Source organism: Ruditapes philippinarum, unplaced genomic scaffold (genome assembly GCF_026571515.1).
Source record: "Ruditapes philippinarum isolate M1 unplaced genomic scaffold, ASM2657151v2 ctg18612_1_1_1_1, whole genome shotgun sequence".
Lineage (NCBI taxonomy): Eukaryota > Metazoa > Mollusca > Bivalvia > Venerida > Veneridae > Ruditapes > Ruditapes philippinarum.
Window position 1 is genome coordinate 1 of NW_026852683.1, and position 17124 is coordinate 17124.

Consider the following 17124-nt stretch of genomic DNA (forward strand, 5'->3'; position numbering starts at 1 on the left):
AATAGCCCTTTTTGCGTTAGTAACGCAGTAGAAATATAGTTATAAATAATGAAAAGACGGTCATTTATCGCACATAACATGTAAATTATTACTAGAAATATGATTTTTTTACTTATCAAACATATTGCGACATAATACGGTAAGGTTGCAACATATTAAGGCAATGAAAAATCGGACTACATTGAATGTAAACATTGCGACATTTGACAGCAGACGATTTTGCGACATTTAGCGGCGATATTGCAACATACGAGTATATCGGCGTTGCGACATATAACAGCGCCACATCGCTTGTGTAAAGTACAGCTTTATTTAAACCATAAATTCTAGAAAAAAGATCATTTTTTAGAAGTAAGTTAATCAAGACAGCCTTCTTGAACGCCAAAAAGACTTGATACTCGTAAGATGTTTGATACCTGGAGGTGTGCGGTTATCAGTTATTGTGCACAGCCAAACCTGTGAACAAAGACTACCTAATGGAGAACCCAAATATGACCTTAAAAGACAAGTGGTCTTTATTCGGGGGTTACTATATTCTATTAAAACACTGGACGGTTGTTGAAAAATGTTCTTTATTCACAAGGTAATCTTTATTTAAAGGTGGTTTCTATCATAGGTTTGGCTGTATATACATGTACAAGTCTGAAGCTCATTTGAATGTGCTTGTGTATTAATTAACATCTAAACGTCAAACTAGCTGTTACATATTTCACACAGCCAGCAAAAACTTTAAATGTGTTTGTAAGAACTTTGAAATATTTTGCACGATAACTTTTATTATAATCGTCAGTATATATATTCCGTACATACTACATTATAAAGCTAATGTAGTAGGTCTCACCCTGGTACGGAATAAGACCCAACCCGTTATAGTCTACAAAGTAGTTCTTTTAAGTTTTTTAAGTAATCTCTAATTTGATTGGTCATAATTAAAGAGTATTTATTGGATCTGTGTAGTTTTTGTGTGTGATATGATGACTTTAAAAGTTGGGGGTTTTTTTTGTGTATTCTCCCGGACCTCATTTGTTGGCGGAAGGATTTTACATAAACTACCCAACAGCAGTAAGGAGTGTTTAAAGTGGTAAATTTAAACAGTGTTACAACAGATTTATGATTTCGGCTAACATATCATATTTCCTGCCTCATTTGACTTAGATAGTGTTGATGTCCAAAGTTGAAGACAGTGTATAATTCATCAAGAACAGTTAAATCCAGATTTGTGACTGATCAAATTGATCAACAGTAAAATCTTACTTATAAAATTGGTTAATATAAATGAATTTACAAAAGTCAGGTATGTTTTTATCTTATATTCAGGAAAGAAACTTTTTGTTTGAATGGTAAATTTTGTACAGACGACCAACGCCGTCCATCTCAAAGTCTATGAGTATATTCTCATTATTACGCTCGAATCACACGCCATCTCAACTTCTTGTCATGTTTCTGTGTTTGTTTTTCTTTTTTTTTTCTTTTTTTTTTCTTTTGTTTTTGTATATATACAGATGTTGATGCTGTGTCAAAGGCTCTTCTTAAAGCCCTAAGTAAAAATAGTTCTTCTTCCTCTTCTTCTTTTTCATCATCTTCTTCTTCACTTTCTTGTTTTGGCATTTGATAATATTCTTTAAATGCATCTCCTAAGTGTTGTAGAATGGGAAGCAACTCAATCATGTTTAAATGTCATTGAGTTATTGCTAGTGGCAGTGGTTTACATCTTTCACTGTCGTACATGGACCTGTTCTATCAAACCGAGTCTGCAATATTTTTAATTTACTTATATGCCGACTATTCAGTTGTCATGGTTTTAAGTTCGAAAGAAATTTCGAGGTATATTGTTGTACATCTGTTTGTCTGTCTGTCCATCTATTAGTAGGTTTTGTGTCCGTTGTGTGGTTTTCGAACCGAACGCCTTCAATGTTAACAATGGCAGTATCCTAAGGGCGTTTATTCTTGTTGTTGTTGTTTCTTTCTTTGTCTTCTTCTATCATAAAGGCCTCATTAATGCATTAGCTGGGGCTCATGTATGTTCTTTTAGGGCTCATGTAAGCTTCATTGTGTGCCCATTTTATGTCAATCTAAACTCATATTGACTATTACTAGCACTTGTTTAAACGTAATTCAGTGCTCATGTAGACTTTATTGTCAAAGGTTGCTTTGATATAAACAACTGTAGAATATATATGAACAACAGCCATCACCACTCGTAACATTGGCTTATTAAAGGTACATTATGCCTCAGAAACAAATGAGCCGTGCTAGGACAAAGCCAACATAGTGGGTTTGCGACCAGCATGGATCCAGACCAACCTGCGCTGATCAGGATCCATGCTGTTCGCTATCAGTTTCTCTACTTGTAAAAGGGTGTGTAAGCGAACAGCATGGATCCTGATCAGACTGCGCGGATGAGCAGGCTTGTCTGGATCCATGCTGGTCGCAATCGCGGTCGTGACGCGGCTCAAATACATTTTACTTCTTCAGAAAGAGCAAACATACATTTTATAATGTTTAAATAAAAGTTTTAGAGAATGTTCGCTACTTGTTACCTGACAAAAGTAACGCTAAATGTGAAATTATTTTTCATAAATGTAGCAAAATGTAAACAAAGTAGTATTTTGACTTCCATACATTCAAAATACCAATTCACTGTAACTGTACTTATTGCCAGAAAGCAACAGGTGAAACATATAGTTTAAGTAATTAGCCAATAAGTAACTTTTTGGATACTTAAAAGTACACCAAAATTAAAAAGCTTTTGAGAAACATAAATAAAAGCATTTCTGAGGCATAATGGGCCTTTAAAGTACATATCTGAGACCCAGGTTTGACGTCGGATAATTGGGACATATAAGAAAGGAGAACAAAGAATGCATCGATGCAACAATTTATTATTGATATGTTTAAATGTAATATTCTGTATTCATTGTAGATCAACTTGTATTCAGACAGGTGTTAGGTTCGGATCATCTACATAATGAATCGAACAAATCATAAATACAGAAAGTTCATCATTCTTCGGTCTGTTTTCCGTTTGTTTTTCTGTGTTTACTGAATAAAAAAAATAATAAAACAAATAAACACTGTAAGGAAAAGAAGAGAAACATGAATATATTATAGTGATTTGCGATACACGAATTCAGTACATAACACAAAACAAAACAATCGCCAAGCCACATGAACTGTTCATGGAAACCGTCATGTGAATTAATTTGGGTTAACTTTATTAACTACATGTATAGTAAAGATCTATAATGAATGATTTTAACAGAATATTTTACATGCCTTGTAACACGCTAAAAGGCAGTGTTCGTTCGTGAGAAAGTAACAAATGCCATATTCCTCAGAATTTAGTGTATTTCTTTTATTTTTTTTTTTTATTGACCGGATTCTAATTTAAAAAAAAAATAATAATGACTAAATCTTTGAATTTAAAAATTGACATCATAACCTAAACAAAATGGCGGAATCAAGATTTCTAATAAAGTATTTCCAAATTCAAATATGTCGCCTTATATCGTAAGTCTAATGCAGAGCATAAAAGTCAACGAGAACAGACTGTATACATTGTACACATTGAATTGTATAGGTTCTCAAACTTTGGTACAATGATTTTGTTTAACGACAGTGAAATTAAATCATGCAATTTGTCACCACTGTGGGAGTTTACGGTAGACGGACATAACTCTTTATAGAAAAGAAGAAAAATAGATGTAGTGTATGTAACAGAAGTACGAACGACCGAAGAGGACATTTCATCTTCATGAATTCCAATTATATACCTTCGTGAATTCACAATTTAAACTTCGTGAATTTAAGTAATCAACATTAGGAATTCATAAATTCACGATTTCAACTTCACGAATTTAACATCATGAATTCACGATTTCAACTTCACGGATTCACGATTTCAACTTCGCGAATACACCATGTCAGCTTCAATTATTCACGATTTCAACTTCATGAATTTGAAATAGTGACTTGATGAAGGTGATACCGTGAATTTCATGAATTAAAGTTGAAATCGTGTAATTGAAATCGTGTAGTTAAAATTGTGAATTCATGAAACTGAAATCGTGAATTCACGATGACGTAATGTCTCCACCGTTCTCTCGTACAAAAGAGCTCGCATCCACTTCGCCAGTTATACCTTCATGTTTTTCACATTATACACTTGGAGGAAAATAATGATACGTGTCGTGTGTTTCATGGAGAAATGCTTTGCAAATTGATAGTCATTATTGTACTTACTAAAGGTCTTTCACAGATATAACCTATCTTGTCAGTACAGTCACTTGTATACCAAGTAAATAATCCGAGATCCTCCAAGTTAACGCAGTCATAGGCAGCAGTGTTATATGCAGTGTACCCGTTTTGGAAAGTGTTACTATTAATATCTCCAGAATATGCCCACACGAATGTGCCCTCGGTGTCCACGTCTGATAAGGCAATCCAAAACGCTGTTAAAATGTAAGCATAAGACTTTAGAAAAAGATCAGACTTTAGACAGACGAGATCACACTTTGAGAAGAATAGATCACTCTTTAGAAAGAGGAGATCAGACGTTAGAAAGAGGTCACACTTTAAGAGGAAGAGATCACACTTTAGAAAAATAAGATCAGACTTTAGAAAGATGAGATTAGTCTTTATAGAAAGATGAGATCACACACTTTAGAAAGAGGAGATCACATACTTTAGAAAGAGGAGATCACACTTTAGAAAGATGAGATCACACTTTAAGAAAAAGAGATAAGACTTTATAACAAGAGCTGTCCGTAAGACAGCGCGCTCGACTTTTTTATTGCTTGCCAATAAAAAAAGTTTTTGCAGTAATACAAAACATTGACAGTTAAGGGCCATAATTCAAATAAAATCTTTGACAGAATTACCTTCTCCTGGACATGTTTGGGAATCATGATTGTAAACAAGTATTCCAACTTTCAAATTAATATCTCAAACAGTTCAGTCAAAAAGTGGACTGGTACTAAAAACTTAACCAAGATTCTAAGTCGATAAAAGGCCTTAATTTTTAAAACAAATCCTTGACAGAGTTACCTTCTCTTACGTACAGATGGGGGTAATGATGTGAAATAGCATTAAAAGTTTCAAAGCAATATCTCAAAGGGTTAAGGCAATAAGTGGATTTTACCCATATTCAATGTATTTTCTAAGTCAAAAAGGGGCATAATTCTGTCAAAAACCTTGACAGAGTTATGTCCTCTTGTCTGTTGATGAAGGTCGTGATGGTAAACAAGTATGGTCAGTTTCAAAGCAATACCTCCAATGGTTTTGAAATAAAGTGAGGTGGTACAAAAAACTTAACCAAGCTCAATACACTTTCTAAGTCAAAAAAGGGCCATAATTCTGTCAAAAACCTTGACAGAGTTATGTACTCTTGTCTGTAGATGGAGGTTATGATGGTGAACAAGTATGGTAAGTTTCAAAGCCATACTTGTAATACTTCTGAAATAAAGTGGGGTGGTACGAAAAACTTAACCAAGGTGTGACGCCAACGCCGACGCCGACGCCGACGCCGGGGCGAGTAGGATAGCTCCCCTTTTCATAGAAAAGTCGAGCTAAAAATGAGATCAGACTTTAGAAAGATGAGATTAGACTTTAGAAAGATGAGATCACACTTTAGAAAGAGAAGGTCACACTTTAAGAAGAAGAGATCACACTTTAGAACAAGAGCTGTCACAGGAGACAGCGAAGCTCGACTAATGAAATACTGGACGCAGTAAGGAGGACAAAACTATGAAAAAATTATGTATAATTATGTATTAAGTTATAGTAAAAAAATAATATTTGTTAACATAAATTCCAAGATCAAGGGGAATAATGCTAGAAATAGTCATGCTAGAGTTATGGACCTTGTCACACAACATTTGTGTAATGATAAGAAACATATATTTGAAGTTTGAAGCAGATACCTTAAAAAGAAAAGAAGCTATTATATTTCTTAAAGAAAATCCTAAGTTCAAAGAGAGATAAATCTGTAAATGTTGCATCAAGAGTTATGAACAATGTCACATAAAATGTAATTGTTGATAAGGAATAAGTATTTGGAATTTGAGGTAGATACCTTTAAAAATAAAAAAGTTATAATAAAAAATAACATTTTTCTAGTAAAAAAATCTAAGTTTATGGGGAGATAATTCTTGTAATATTGGTGCTAGAGTTATGAACCTTGTCACATAAGATGTGGATGATGATAACGTAAACATATTTGAAGTATGAAGTTGATCCCTTTAGAAATAAATAAATAACAGTAAAAAAAATATTTTTTATGGAAAATTCTAAGTTCAAAGGGAGATAAATCTGAAAATATTGGTGCTAGAGTTATGAACCTTGTCACATAAGATGGGGATGATGATAACGTAAATACATTTGAAAGTATGAGGTTGATCCCTTAAGAAATAAAGAAGAAACAGTAAGAAATAGTACTTTTTTGAGGAAAATTCTAAGTTCAAGGGGAGATAAATCTGAAAACTATTGGTGCTAGAGTTATGAACCCTTGTCACATAAGATGGGGATGATGATAAGGTACATATATTTGAAGTATGAGGTTGATCCCTTAAGAAATAAGGAAGTAACAGTAAAAAATAGTATTTTTTAAGGAAAATTCTAAGTTCAAGGGGAGATAAATCTGAAAATATTGGTGCTAGAGTTATGAACCTTGTCACATATGATGTGGTTGATGATAAGGAAGATATATTTGAAGTTTGAAGTTGATACCTTAAGAAATGACAAAGTTATAGTGAAAAATATTTTACTGCACCAAAACTTTAATCTAAAATCTGGACGCGGACGCGGACGCCGACGCCGACGCCGGGGCGAGTAGGACAGCTCTCCATATACTTCGTATAGTCGAGCTAAAAATTAGATCATACTTTAGAAAGATGAGATTAGACTTTAGAAAGATGAGATCACACTTTAGAAAGATGAGGTCACACTTTAAGAAGAAGAGATCACACTTTAGAAAATTAAGATGAGACCAGACCTTAGAAAAATGAGAAGAAGAGATCACACTTTAGATAAAATGAGATCAGACTTTAGAAAGATGAGATTAGACTTTAAGAATAATAGATCAGACTTAAGAAAGTGGAGATCTCACTTTAAAAAAATTAGAGATAAGACTTTAGAAAGAGGAGATCACACTTTAAGAAGAAGAGATCAGACTTAAGAAAGGTGAGATCAGACTTAAGAAAGGTCTAATCAGACTTTAGAAAGATGATATTAGACTTAAAAAAGAGGAGAGCAGACTTTAGAAGGAGATCAGAATGGCGCACACGGTTGACTGTGAATTATTACCCCTCATTTTCTTCGTAATGTTAATTTCCCATAGGCCTCTAAGAGTTATTCTTATTGTTAATGCAGGTGTACCACGTGACAAAGTATTGTGTACTGTTACATAGGTAAAGGTTCTTTTAACAGTATAACATCTGGTCACGTGGTCTATTTTTTAAATAAAATGAGAAAATGGCCGCCATTTTTTCTCTCGATTCATTCTTATTTTCGAAGTTCACCACGATAGAGCATCACCAGAGTAATAATGACACCCATAAATTTTAGTTCTTAGGACTACAGAGTGCTTTTCGCGTATAAAATATATTTTTGTTTAATAATAATTTACAGCATATACAAATAAATATACTTCAGACATATGCTCAAAGTCAGGATTTTGATATCATGTTTTCCCGTTAATCATGATACGATCCTGCTTGTGTAGTTTAAAAGAAAATATAAACAATTGTTTTATAACGCTAAGTGTTTTGGGATTAAATCGTGATTAACACGTGATTAATGAAATAACTTACATGGAGGAGCTAGCTCAAAATATATAAAAGCCTCTTCCTCTTCGCTCGTGATTTCAACAAGGTAAGCGTTTAGAGATTCGCACTTGGCCTGTATAGTAAAGTGATAATACAATTGAGCCAAAACCAACATAATGGGTTTGCGATCAGCAGGGATCCAGACCAACGCAGTCGCTATTCGCTATCAGTTTATCCACAGGAACTTGAAATTCTATCAAATAACCAATATTAATGATTATATCCAAATATACCCCCTATATACTATAAATAAATATTTATAGTATATAGGGGGTATATTTGGATATAATCATTAATATTGGTTATTTGATAGAATTTCAAGTTCCTGTGGTTTATCTACTTGTTATATGGTTTGTAAGCGAACAGCATGGATCTTGATCAGACTGCGCGGATTTGCAGGCTGGTCTGGATCCATGCTTGTCGCAAACGCATTATGTTATGTCATGGCACGGCTCAATCATATTTCAATATCTAAATGCTTCTATATTTGAAATTAAAAAAAATCTACATATTAATCTTTTATAGTGTCCACACAAAATGAATTTTTATGAAAAATATAACTTTTGGTTATAATATTGCATCAGCATATTAGAATGAAAATAGATAGTAATTTTTATTGCATTATAGTTTAATGGTGCACGATTTGTCGTTCAAATGCTTTGTAATTAATCACTCAAGCCTATCGACCTTCGTGATTATATTACTGCGCATGTGAACTATTCTACATTCGAAAGTGATATATCTCTCCTTATTCTAACACGACCCGCATTTTCCCCAACCGAAAGCGTGTGTTTTTATGCAATAAAATCACAGTTTGAACATGTGACGTATTCATCATGTATACACTTGACGTAACCACTAAAAAGGTGTCTCGCTGAATATAGGTACGGAAACAAATCAGGCGCAATATAGGTTAATATAAGGTACGGTCAATAAGAACTTGTTCTATTTGTGTTTTTTATTATTCACAATGAACACAGTCTGAAAATAAACAATACAGAAAACCTTTAAATGTGACTAGATATACATCACAAGACTTGACAATACGACTTCCATGTCATAACCAAGGGAATGATTAAATTGACAATGAAATACATATAGCATGAACCGTGATAAAGTGCAATACATGAAGGAGTAAAATAATCTTATACATTTTGGGTTTGTAATTACCTATCAATTAAAGTTTATTGTGCCACTTCACTTGTGATGTTGTGTTTGTAAAAATATTGTTACAAATGGCGATTTTCCCATCAGGGGAAGTAACTCTACCATGTGAAGTCCTGACCTCATGTACCGTGCACTGTATATATTCGTATATATCTCCCCCCAAGTCTTTTGACACATAATTTGTAAAAGAAAAAAAAGACTGAAACACACATATATATCACTAAATAATCAGTCACGTACAAAATAAACACCATGTCATGTCACTACACAATAATAACAAGTTTACATGTTCTGACGTAGTAAAAATAATTCATATTATGAACACACCCTGTGGATTGGAACATCATTAAGGTTAATTTTAGTGGGTGATGACGTATGAACACTGACTGTGTTATGATTACGCTTATGGCATGTCGTAATCATTGTGCCATTTAGGTTTCCTTGTTAGTTCGCTCTGAGCGTCGGGGTGTAGTAGGTGAAGGGGGAGGTTCGGTCTGAACACTACTTGGTAGTGGTGGGAACTTGGGGTCTTCCTGTGGGTGGGGGTCCGTTGGGTGGTTGGACTTTTTCGGACAATGCCCGAAGGTAGGGAACCTGATGGGTAGTTGGGTGTTTTTTTTTTTGTTTGTGTAGGCTCAGTGACCACCAGGTGAGCTTGGGGGTAAGTTGGGTGGCTGTGGTAGAGGGCATCCCAATGAATATGGGCGATGAATGAATGTCTGCAATGGAATGCCCTTGTCTGGGGAGTAAGTTGGCGTGAACTCTGGGGGTAAATAGGAATAAACTTTCTAAGGAATTTGTCGGTTCCTCAATGTGACGCGACCTGACCCGTCTACTCTAATGACATATTGATCGAATTGCTTCACCTCAATTATCGATACCTGTCTTATCCCACTTAAGAGGATGGGGCCAACCTGATTCTGGATGCGGACATGGTCCCCAATGCGGAGTGCGGGGAGTCTCTTAGTTATGTAGCCTCAATCTTTTCATATGACAACATATTGTCGTTTCCTAAGAGCGGCCTCACGTAAAATCAGGGTCTCACGCCATGTAGTGTGGGGAGGAAACGACCCGGTGGGATGGGTATGAAATCGCGAAATGGGGTCTCCCGAACACGCACATTGCCGGTGAAAGCTTTGTGTCCCTGTCGGGTGTATTGCGATATACTGTAGCATTGCACGCTGAAAGCGGTCCGTATCTAGATTACCGTCGGCATTAGTGTTTGCCATAAGTAAACGCTTTACAGTCTTCACGCCTAATTCAGCTCGACAATTGCTATGAGGGAATGCTACGAGGAGATAACGGTGATGCACTCCCCACTGCTGTAAGAAATTATCGTGTGACGATGCCTGTAAATTCGGGACCGCCATCCGAAGACAGCTCTTCTGGAATCCAAAGGTAATGAATGTACGCCGTAGTGTATCAAACCAAGCCTTGGCAACCTGATGATGCCTTTCTACAGTTGGCCAGCCAGAAAAGTACGGTTTACTATGACTAAGTAGTAGTGCCCCTTGAAATGAAGAGAAATCAGCGCATAAGCACTGGAATGGGTATTCTGGGTAGGTCAGGGGCGTAGGGGGCGCCCGAGGGTTAGAGGGTGCGCTGCGGTTACAATGTTGGCAAGATGCTCGCAAGGAGGTGATGTCTGGTGTTATTCCAGGGCCAGAAAACTGACGACTCAGGCGTGCAGTCATTGCAGTTACTCCTTGGTGAGCTGAGTGGAGTGAATGAGGACTTCCGGTCTGAGGACGGGTGGATGATGATGCGGTCCTTATATAAGATAACACCATCAATTGTGTGAAGGTTGTCTCTGAACTGATAGTATTCCTGCAGCGCATCTGGGATCCTGCTCGGGACTCCGGGAGGCCAGATTCAATTAGTTGTACAAGGGTATGCAGATTATTATCACTGGCTGTGGCAGTTCTGACCCTGTCCCAAGTCACTGATTTTAAATCAAGGGAGTCTAGTGAATTAATGGCTGATAAAACTTACAGTGCTCTCAATGGAGGATCGGAGGTAGAATACGGGGTTCTCTCAATGGTGCAAGGTCAATGTTTGAGATACGAGTTAGGCTGCTGATACTAGCAATATGTCTGTGAGCACAAGCCGTTCTGGGTCCCCAGTAGGGTTCCGAGACAGGCTGTCTGTGGCCTTATGTTTAGCACCTGGGATGTAAACCATACTAAACTTGTACCTGAGGTTTTTTTCCTTTAGGTTCCTGAGCCTAGCATTAGATATATTCTCTAATGATCGGTCGCCAAAGAGCTTAAGGAGTGGTTGTGGTCGACAGCAATGATAAGGTTTAGAGCAACCCAGGACAAAATACCTGGCCCTGTCCAGTGCGTCAGCTACCGCTAAGGCCTCTCCTTCTACTGGAGCGTAGCGTGATTCTGCTGCATGAGTAAAGCGGCTACCTACTAATGTGACCCTCCAGCCATTGCTACAACAAAATGGCTCAGTTTTTTAGACAACTGCAATGTTTCTGGAGGAGCCAAAAGCCAATGCCATCCTTGGACCAATCTGTGGTAAGAGACATGTGGGTCTAGTCGGGTCAAAAATCTTAACCCTTCTTCGATTTCCCTCGTGATGACCTGTTTGGATTCTTCAAACAAAGTTGTCTAGTTCTTTGGCCAGAGAAATGGGTGTTAGGTTGGAGGAGGTGGCGAAATGGGGCCATCTTCCTGTCATTGCTAAAAGCATATGCAACCTGGTTGACAAGGCCGAAAAAAGATCTGACATCAGTGATATTCTTAGGTTTCGGAAAATCAGATTATGGCTTGTAGGTATCTCTGGCAAGGTCTGACAGAATTTGGGACCAATTTCAAAACCTGCAAATTCGACTGTATCTTCTGCAAAGGTAAACTTCTCCGGGTTCAGAGTTATGCCATTTTTTCCGCATAGATCTAGCCAATGCACGGTTTGGTTAAAACTGTCTTCTATTGTGTCTGACCATAGAAGACATCATCAATGCATTTAGTTTTGTTGGGTATGTGAGCTACAAGTTCATCGTACCTTCTAGTGTAGCCATCGCCCGAGGGCTATGTAGCCCTGAGGGGCGGTTCGATACCTGTATCTACCCCAAGGTGTGATGAATGTGGTAAAGTGACGATCCTCTTCCCGGATAGGTACACTATGGTAGCCATTCCAGGCGTCCAGTACAGTTTTGATTTTACCATGTGGTACGGAACGCGCTTGATGGAAGGGGAAGGGGTATGATGGGTCTCTCTCTTTGCATGTGCATTTAGGGGTTGTAGGTCAACAGTGCGGCGTGGCTCGCCATTCTTTTTGGCGCATACAACCATTCTGTGGCACCATGTTACCGGCTCACCAATAGGGACGGGTTCGATCACTTCCTAGGCTTACATCTTGGTCTAATCCAGCTTTAACGGCTTCACGCCAATGAATTGGTACTGGGATGGGGGTATGGTGGGCCACAGGCTCTGCTTGTGGGTCGATCATCAGCTTCATTGGTGGGCCATTAATCATGGGTAAAGGTTGTGTGAGGCAGGTGTTAAAGGTGCTAGACCTATAGTGGTTGAGAAGGTATTCCTTTAGGAGGGGAAGATTATCTTTGGTGCCTGGAAATGGTATTTGTCTGGGGTGGTGGAGGTAATTGGCGTTTAGGGCATGAGCATGTTTGCTGCTGGATGGCAGCGGTCTGGGTGGGGGTAGGAGCCGTGAAAGGGAAAGAGGCGGGAAGGATCCCTAACTCAGTGCAGGCCTCACGACTAAGGAATAGTTTGTCGCATGAATCAGTGACATACGTCATTTGTCTACTCTCAGCAGCCCTTTCCCCCTCTGTAGCACAAATGCGGAGCACAGTGGCGCCTATGATTTTAATACCAGTATTGGTTGCGGTGTGCATTTGCATTGTAACTGGAATAAGGTCCGACTCCCGAAGTCCAAGGCGTTTTATCACATTTGTGCCAGCTAAGCAGCTCTGGCAGCCTGTGTCAGCCAAGGCTGGAAGGATTGCTGAGAGAGGTCGGTTTGCATTTAGTTCGAAACCGAGGGCAGTATAGTCTTCTCTCACTACACGCGCACTAACATTCATGGTAGGTTGAGGTTTTGATTTACGTTTGATCCATGTGTCAGATAGTTTGTCATAGGCATGATGTTCTAGGCGTAGGGATCTTTCAATGCCCTCTTCACTTATCGAACAAGAGTCTGTGATAGTACACAACGCGTCAAAATGTAGCAGCTGTCTCACTGAAAGTGTTTTGTTGTCTGGCATCTAGCTTAGCACCCCTGCAGACCTGAGGAAAGTGATTTTGTTTAAGACAGCGGTCGCACATCTTACCATACGCTGGGCATACATTCTTCCTTATCCTTGCAGGTGCATTTGTACCATGACCTTTTGTTCCACAGTAGCCACAAGGATCTTTAGTTTCTTTTTTTTTCATTCTTGTTTTGATCATTTTTTTGTAGGAGCTGGAGGCTGCATCCACCGGCTGGCTCTCAAGTAAGGAGGAAGCTGACCTTTTACCGGCTTCCTTGACCTCCACAAATTGGAATATCTCCTCAAGTGTCATTTTCTGGTTTTTATCACCAAGCAACTCCAACTGAATCTCAGGGTCTGCGATTGCCCCTTGTCACAATATCGCGCATAACCTCATCGGAGAGAAGTCCACATTGGCACTGCAGTTAGGGCATTTAAGTGATAAACAGCAAATGTTTGCTTGGCCCTTCACACGAGCTCCAAAATTGCGTATTGTCTCCTCACGATCTTGTTTCATTGCATGTAACTAATGTCTAGCGACCATAGCATTCTCTTCCCTGACTGCGAGTTTCCTAATAGCAGATAACACTTCATTTTCAGGTTTGCCAGTCAGGTTTCCACCAGTAGCCCTTGTGAGGTCTTTCCTAAGCGTTTCTTCACAACATTCTAGAAGCTGTAGTATTAAGTCACTGCCTTTAACTTGAGTGGCTTTTTTGTAATCGTCCCATCGTTTTTCGAAGTACAACCAGTCCTCGTTTTTGTGCAGCTGCTTTGATAGTTGGACGTTTCACCTTTTCCACTTTAGCTGATGCCGCCACTGCGGGCGTGTGTGTCATCGAGTGTGTGTTGAGTAAGGCAGCAACTATCACAGCGTCCAGCTCAGCGGTTTTGTAATCGCATCCAGGAAATGGGCATTCAACGACAGGCATCTTGACTGGACTGTGTTCATCAATAAGAACTTGTTCTATTTGTGTTTTTTATTATTCACAATGAACACAGTCTGAAAATAAACAATACAGAAAACCTTTAAATGTGACTAGATATACATCACAAGACTTGACAATACGACTTCCATGTCATAACCAAGGGAATGATTAAATTGACAATGAAATACATATAGCATGAACCGTGATAAAGTGCAATACATGAAGGAGTAAAATAATCTTATACATTTTGGGTTTGTAATTACCTATCAATTAAAGTTTATTGTGCCACTTCACTTGTGATGTTGTGTCTTGTAAAAATATGTTACAAATGGCGATTTTCCCATCAGGGGAAGTAACTCTACCATGTGAAGTCCTGACCTCATGTACCGTGCACTGTATATATTCGTATATACGGCAGCATTTATTCGTTGATGTCGTGTTAGAATCGAAATAATATATCCAAAACAGTGATTTTATCGCTTGATAACATCACAGTTTGTCGTTCGGATGCGCATCATAATTTATTCCTTTCATCCGAACTCCAAACAGTGATGTTATTGAACGATAAAATCACTGTTTTGGATATATAACTACAACTACAACTACAAATATTTTATTGCATTAAAACAACATGTTCCATAGCAATACAATTTTTTTATACAAAGACCTGGTTTACAGAAGAGCACAATAATATTATTTATGTATCTGCATATAAGATGACTAGTTATTTCGCAAGTTTGCATAGTATATATATATATATTTTGCTAAATTATTAATTACAGTATTGCTTTTGATTTTGCACATATGAGATTAACAAATTTCTGTTAAGTTGACCACGTATAATAATATCTCTTTATATATTTTTATCTTAAGTCCTGGAATTTAGAACATATTAATACAAAATGATACTCATTTTTATATACTCATATATATTATTTCTTAAATATATACAGAGAAACAATGGAATAATTGGTAAGTAAAGGAAAATTAAGTGACTTTACTTTAGCAGTGTCCCAGTCTACAGGGGTACTGAAATACTTATAACAGTGACTACCATAACGTAACCACCCATCAGGACATGTGGTTGGTCGTGGTGTTGTTGTTGTTGTTGTTGTTGTTGTTGTTGTTGTTGTTGTTGTTGGTGGTTCTGAAAGGTTGAACGTTTCTATTACACATTTATTCACTATCATTTTTTCAATTATTTATTAATTCATTGTTTTAAATCACACACAAAAATGTTACTTAATTGTACATTTATAGCTGTAGGCGTCAAGATTAGTCAAACTATTTTTGAGAAAAAAAGTAAGATCATAAATTAATTATCTACGTGTTTATGCGATTATTGACTGATTTTGCAGTATTTGGCATCATATTTTTACCGCTTGACCAACGCAGTAAGTGTTATTTTTGCATAATTGTACATCTTTTTGGTATTTGACGTTGATTGCGAAATTGCCAATTGCAATGTGTATTTTTACCGCTTGACCAACGCAGTAAGTGTTATTTTTGCATAATTGTACATCTTTTTGGTATTTGACGTTGATTGCGAAATTGCCAATTGCAATGTGTATTTTTTTTCTCTGCCCACTTCACAATGTTTTACTTTTAGATACATTTTTTTCAATTGTCATATAATGTAGCATGCACCTTAAGGCGTGTTGCTTTAATTAAAATAAAGATATATTCACATTAATGACGTCAGTTTATTTATTTATGACATATACATTTTAATATTTACCTCGATGGTTTCTTAATAGCATATGAGTGTTGAAATTCATTTGAGCCGTGTCACGACAAAACCAACATAGTGGGTTTGCGACCAGCATGGGTCCAGACCAGCCTGCGCATCCGCGCAATCTGATCAGGATCCATGCTGTTCGCTCACAAACTCTATTACAAGTGGAGAAACTGATAGCGAACAGCATGGATCCTGATCAGACTGCACGGATGCGCAGGCTGGTCTGGATCCATGCTGGTCACAACCCCACTATGCTGGTTTTGTCGTGACGCGGCTCATTTCGAGTATCAAACCATTCAAACATAAGATGTTTTAATTTTTAGAATGTATTTAAGGAGTTTACCAATTTCTGTCTCACAGTTGCTTCCCGTATACCCAGAGTTCGAGCAATCACAGAAAACGTCTTTCGAAGATTTTCTACACTGCGTCACACTTCTACAACCGCCTAAATGATATCGTAAAATTAATCCTTTTACATTACCTTATTAACTTTATTTTAACTGATTTTCTAAACACTCTTGTTTGTCATTTTTTAATGTATTTATCACTTTTCCGACGGAAACAAAAATCAAAACTGTATTCATTAATTATTTAAGGTACAAATTAATATATCCACGATCAAGCTTCCGGCATATTGTCACGTGACTTTAAATTGACAGTACACATGTTTACTTACAGGGCTGACATTTCTTCGTGCTATTTCCACTTCCTTCTCCATTACCAGCCGGTAGACAGGCGGTCCCATTTGGACACTAGAAATTATCGAACACCGGTATCATAAATGAATTTACATTACATATATAAAAAGAAAATAAACACCAATACCTATTTCTTGTAAAAACATGTAGATCTAAATGCTCCACACTACAGCCTGTACATATGTAATCAAAGCACTGAAAGTACTGTTGGAAGGAAATTTTCATAGAAATACCTAATGCGTGTGAATTAAAAAAAAAGGAATATGTGCAAGCTTCAATCTACAGCTAGCTGATTTGATGACGTAAAATGTGACGTCATTGTTTCCGTTTTTGCACTACTCATGTTCAGTGGGCTGATAACTAGTTCTTTGCCCAGGGCCCCAAACCCATAAGTTGTGACACTCATAATCAGTTGAAATCATAGGCAATTCTGTTACTAATATAGTAATTAGTGAATCAATAGATAATACTACTGCATTAATTTATGCACACAAAGAACCACTCAGTTTGACCTAAATCGGCCATGACTTATATGACTACTTCATAGGAATTC

The 17124-nt window shown here is 37.4% G+C and overlaps 1 protein-coding gene and 1 long non-coding RNA gene across 2 annotated transcripts; both read right to left on the minus strand.

The window, feature by feature from the left end:
- Positions 1-2866: 2866 nt before the first annotated feature.
- Positions 2867-16625, minus strand: LOC132721115 (brevican core protein-like; the record flags this gene model as incomplete). The annotated part of the gene is given in 6 exon segments (XM_060705372.1): positions 2867-3042; positions 4243-4451; positions 7809-7896; positions 15137-15282; positions 16217-16318; positions 16550-16625. Coding segments are annotated over 6 exon segments (624 nt in total), but the record flags the coding sequence as incomplete, so codon positions are not given.
- LOC132721108 (uncharacterized) lies at positions 14169-14542 on the minus strand. The gene is made up of 2 exons (XR_009624423.1): positions 14399-14542; positions 14169-14209 (listed from the first exon to the last, which is right to left on the minus strand). It is a non-coding gene; the product is annotated as an uncharacterized LOC132721108 (long non-coding RNA).
- Positions 16626-17124: the final 499 nt, after the last annotated feature.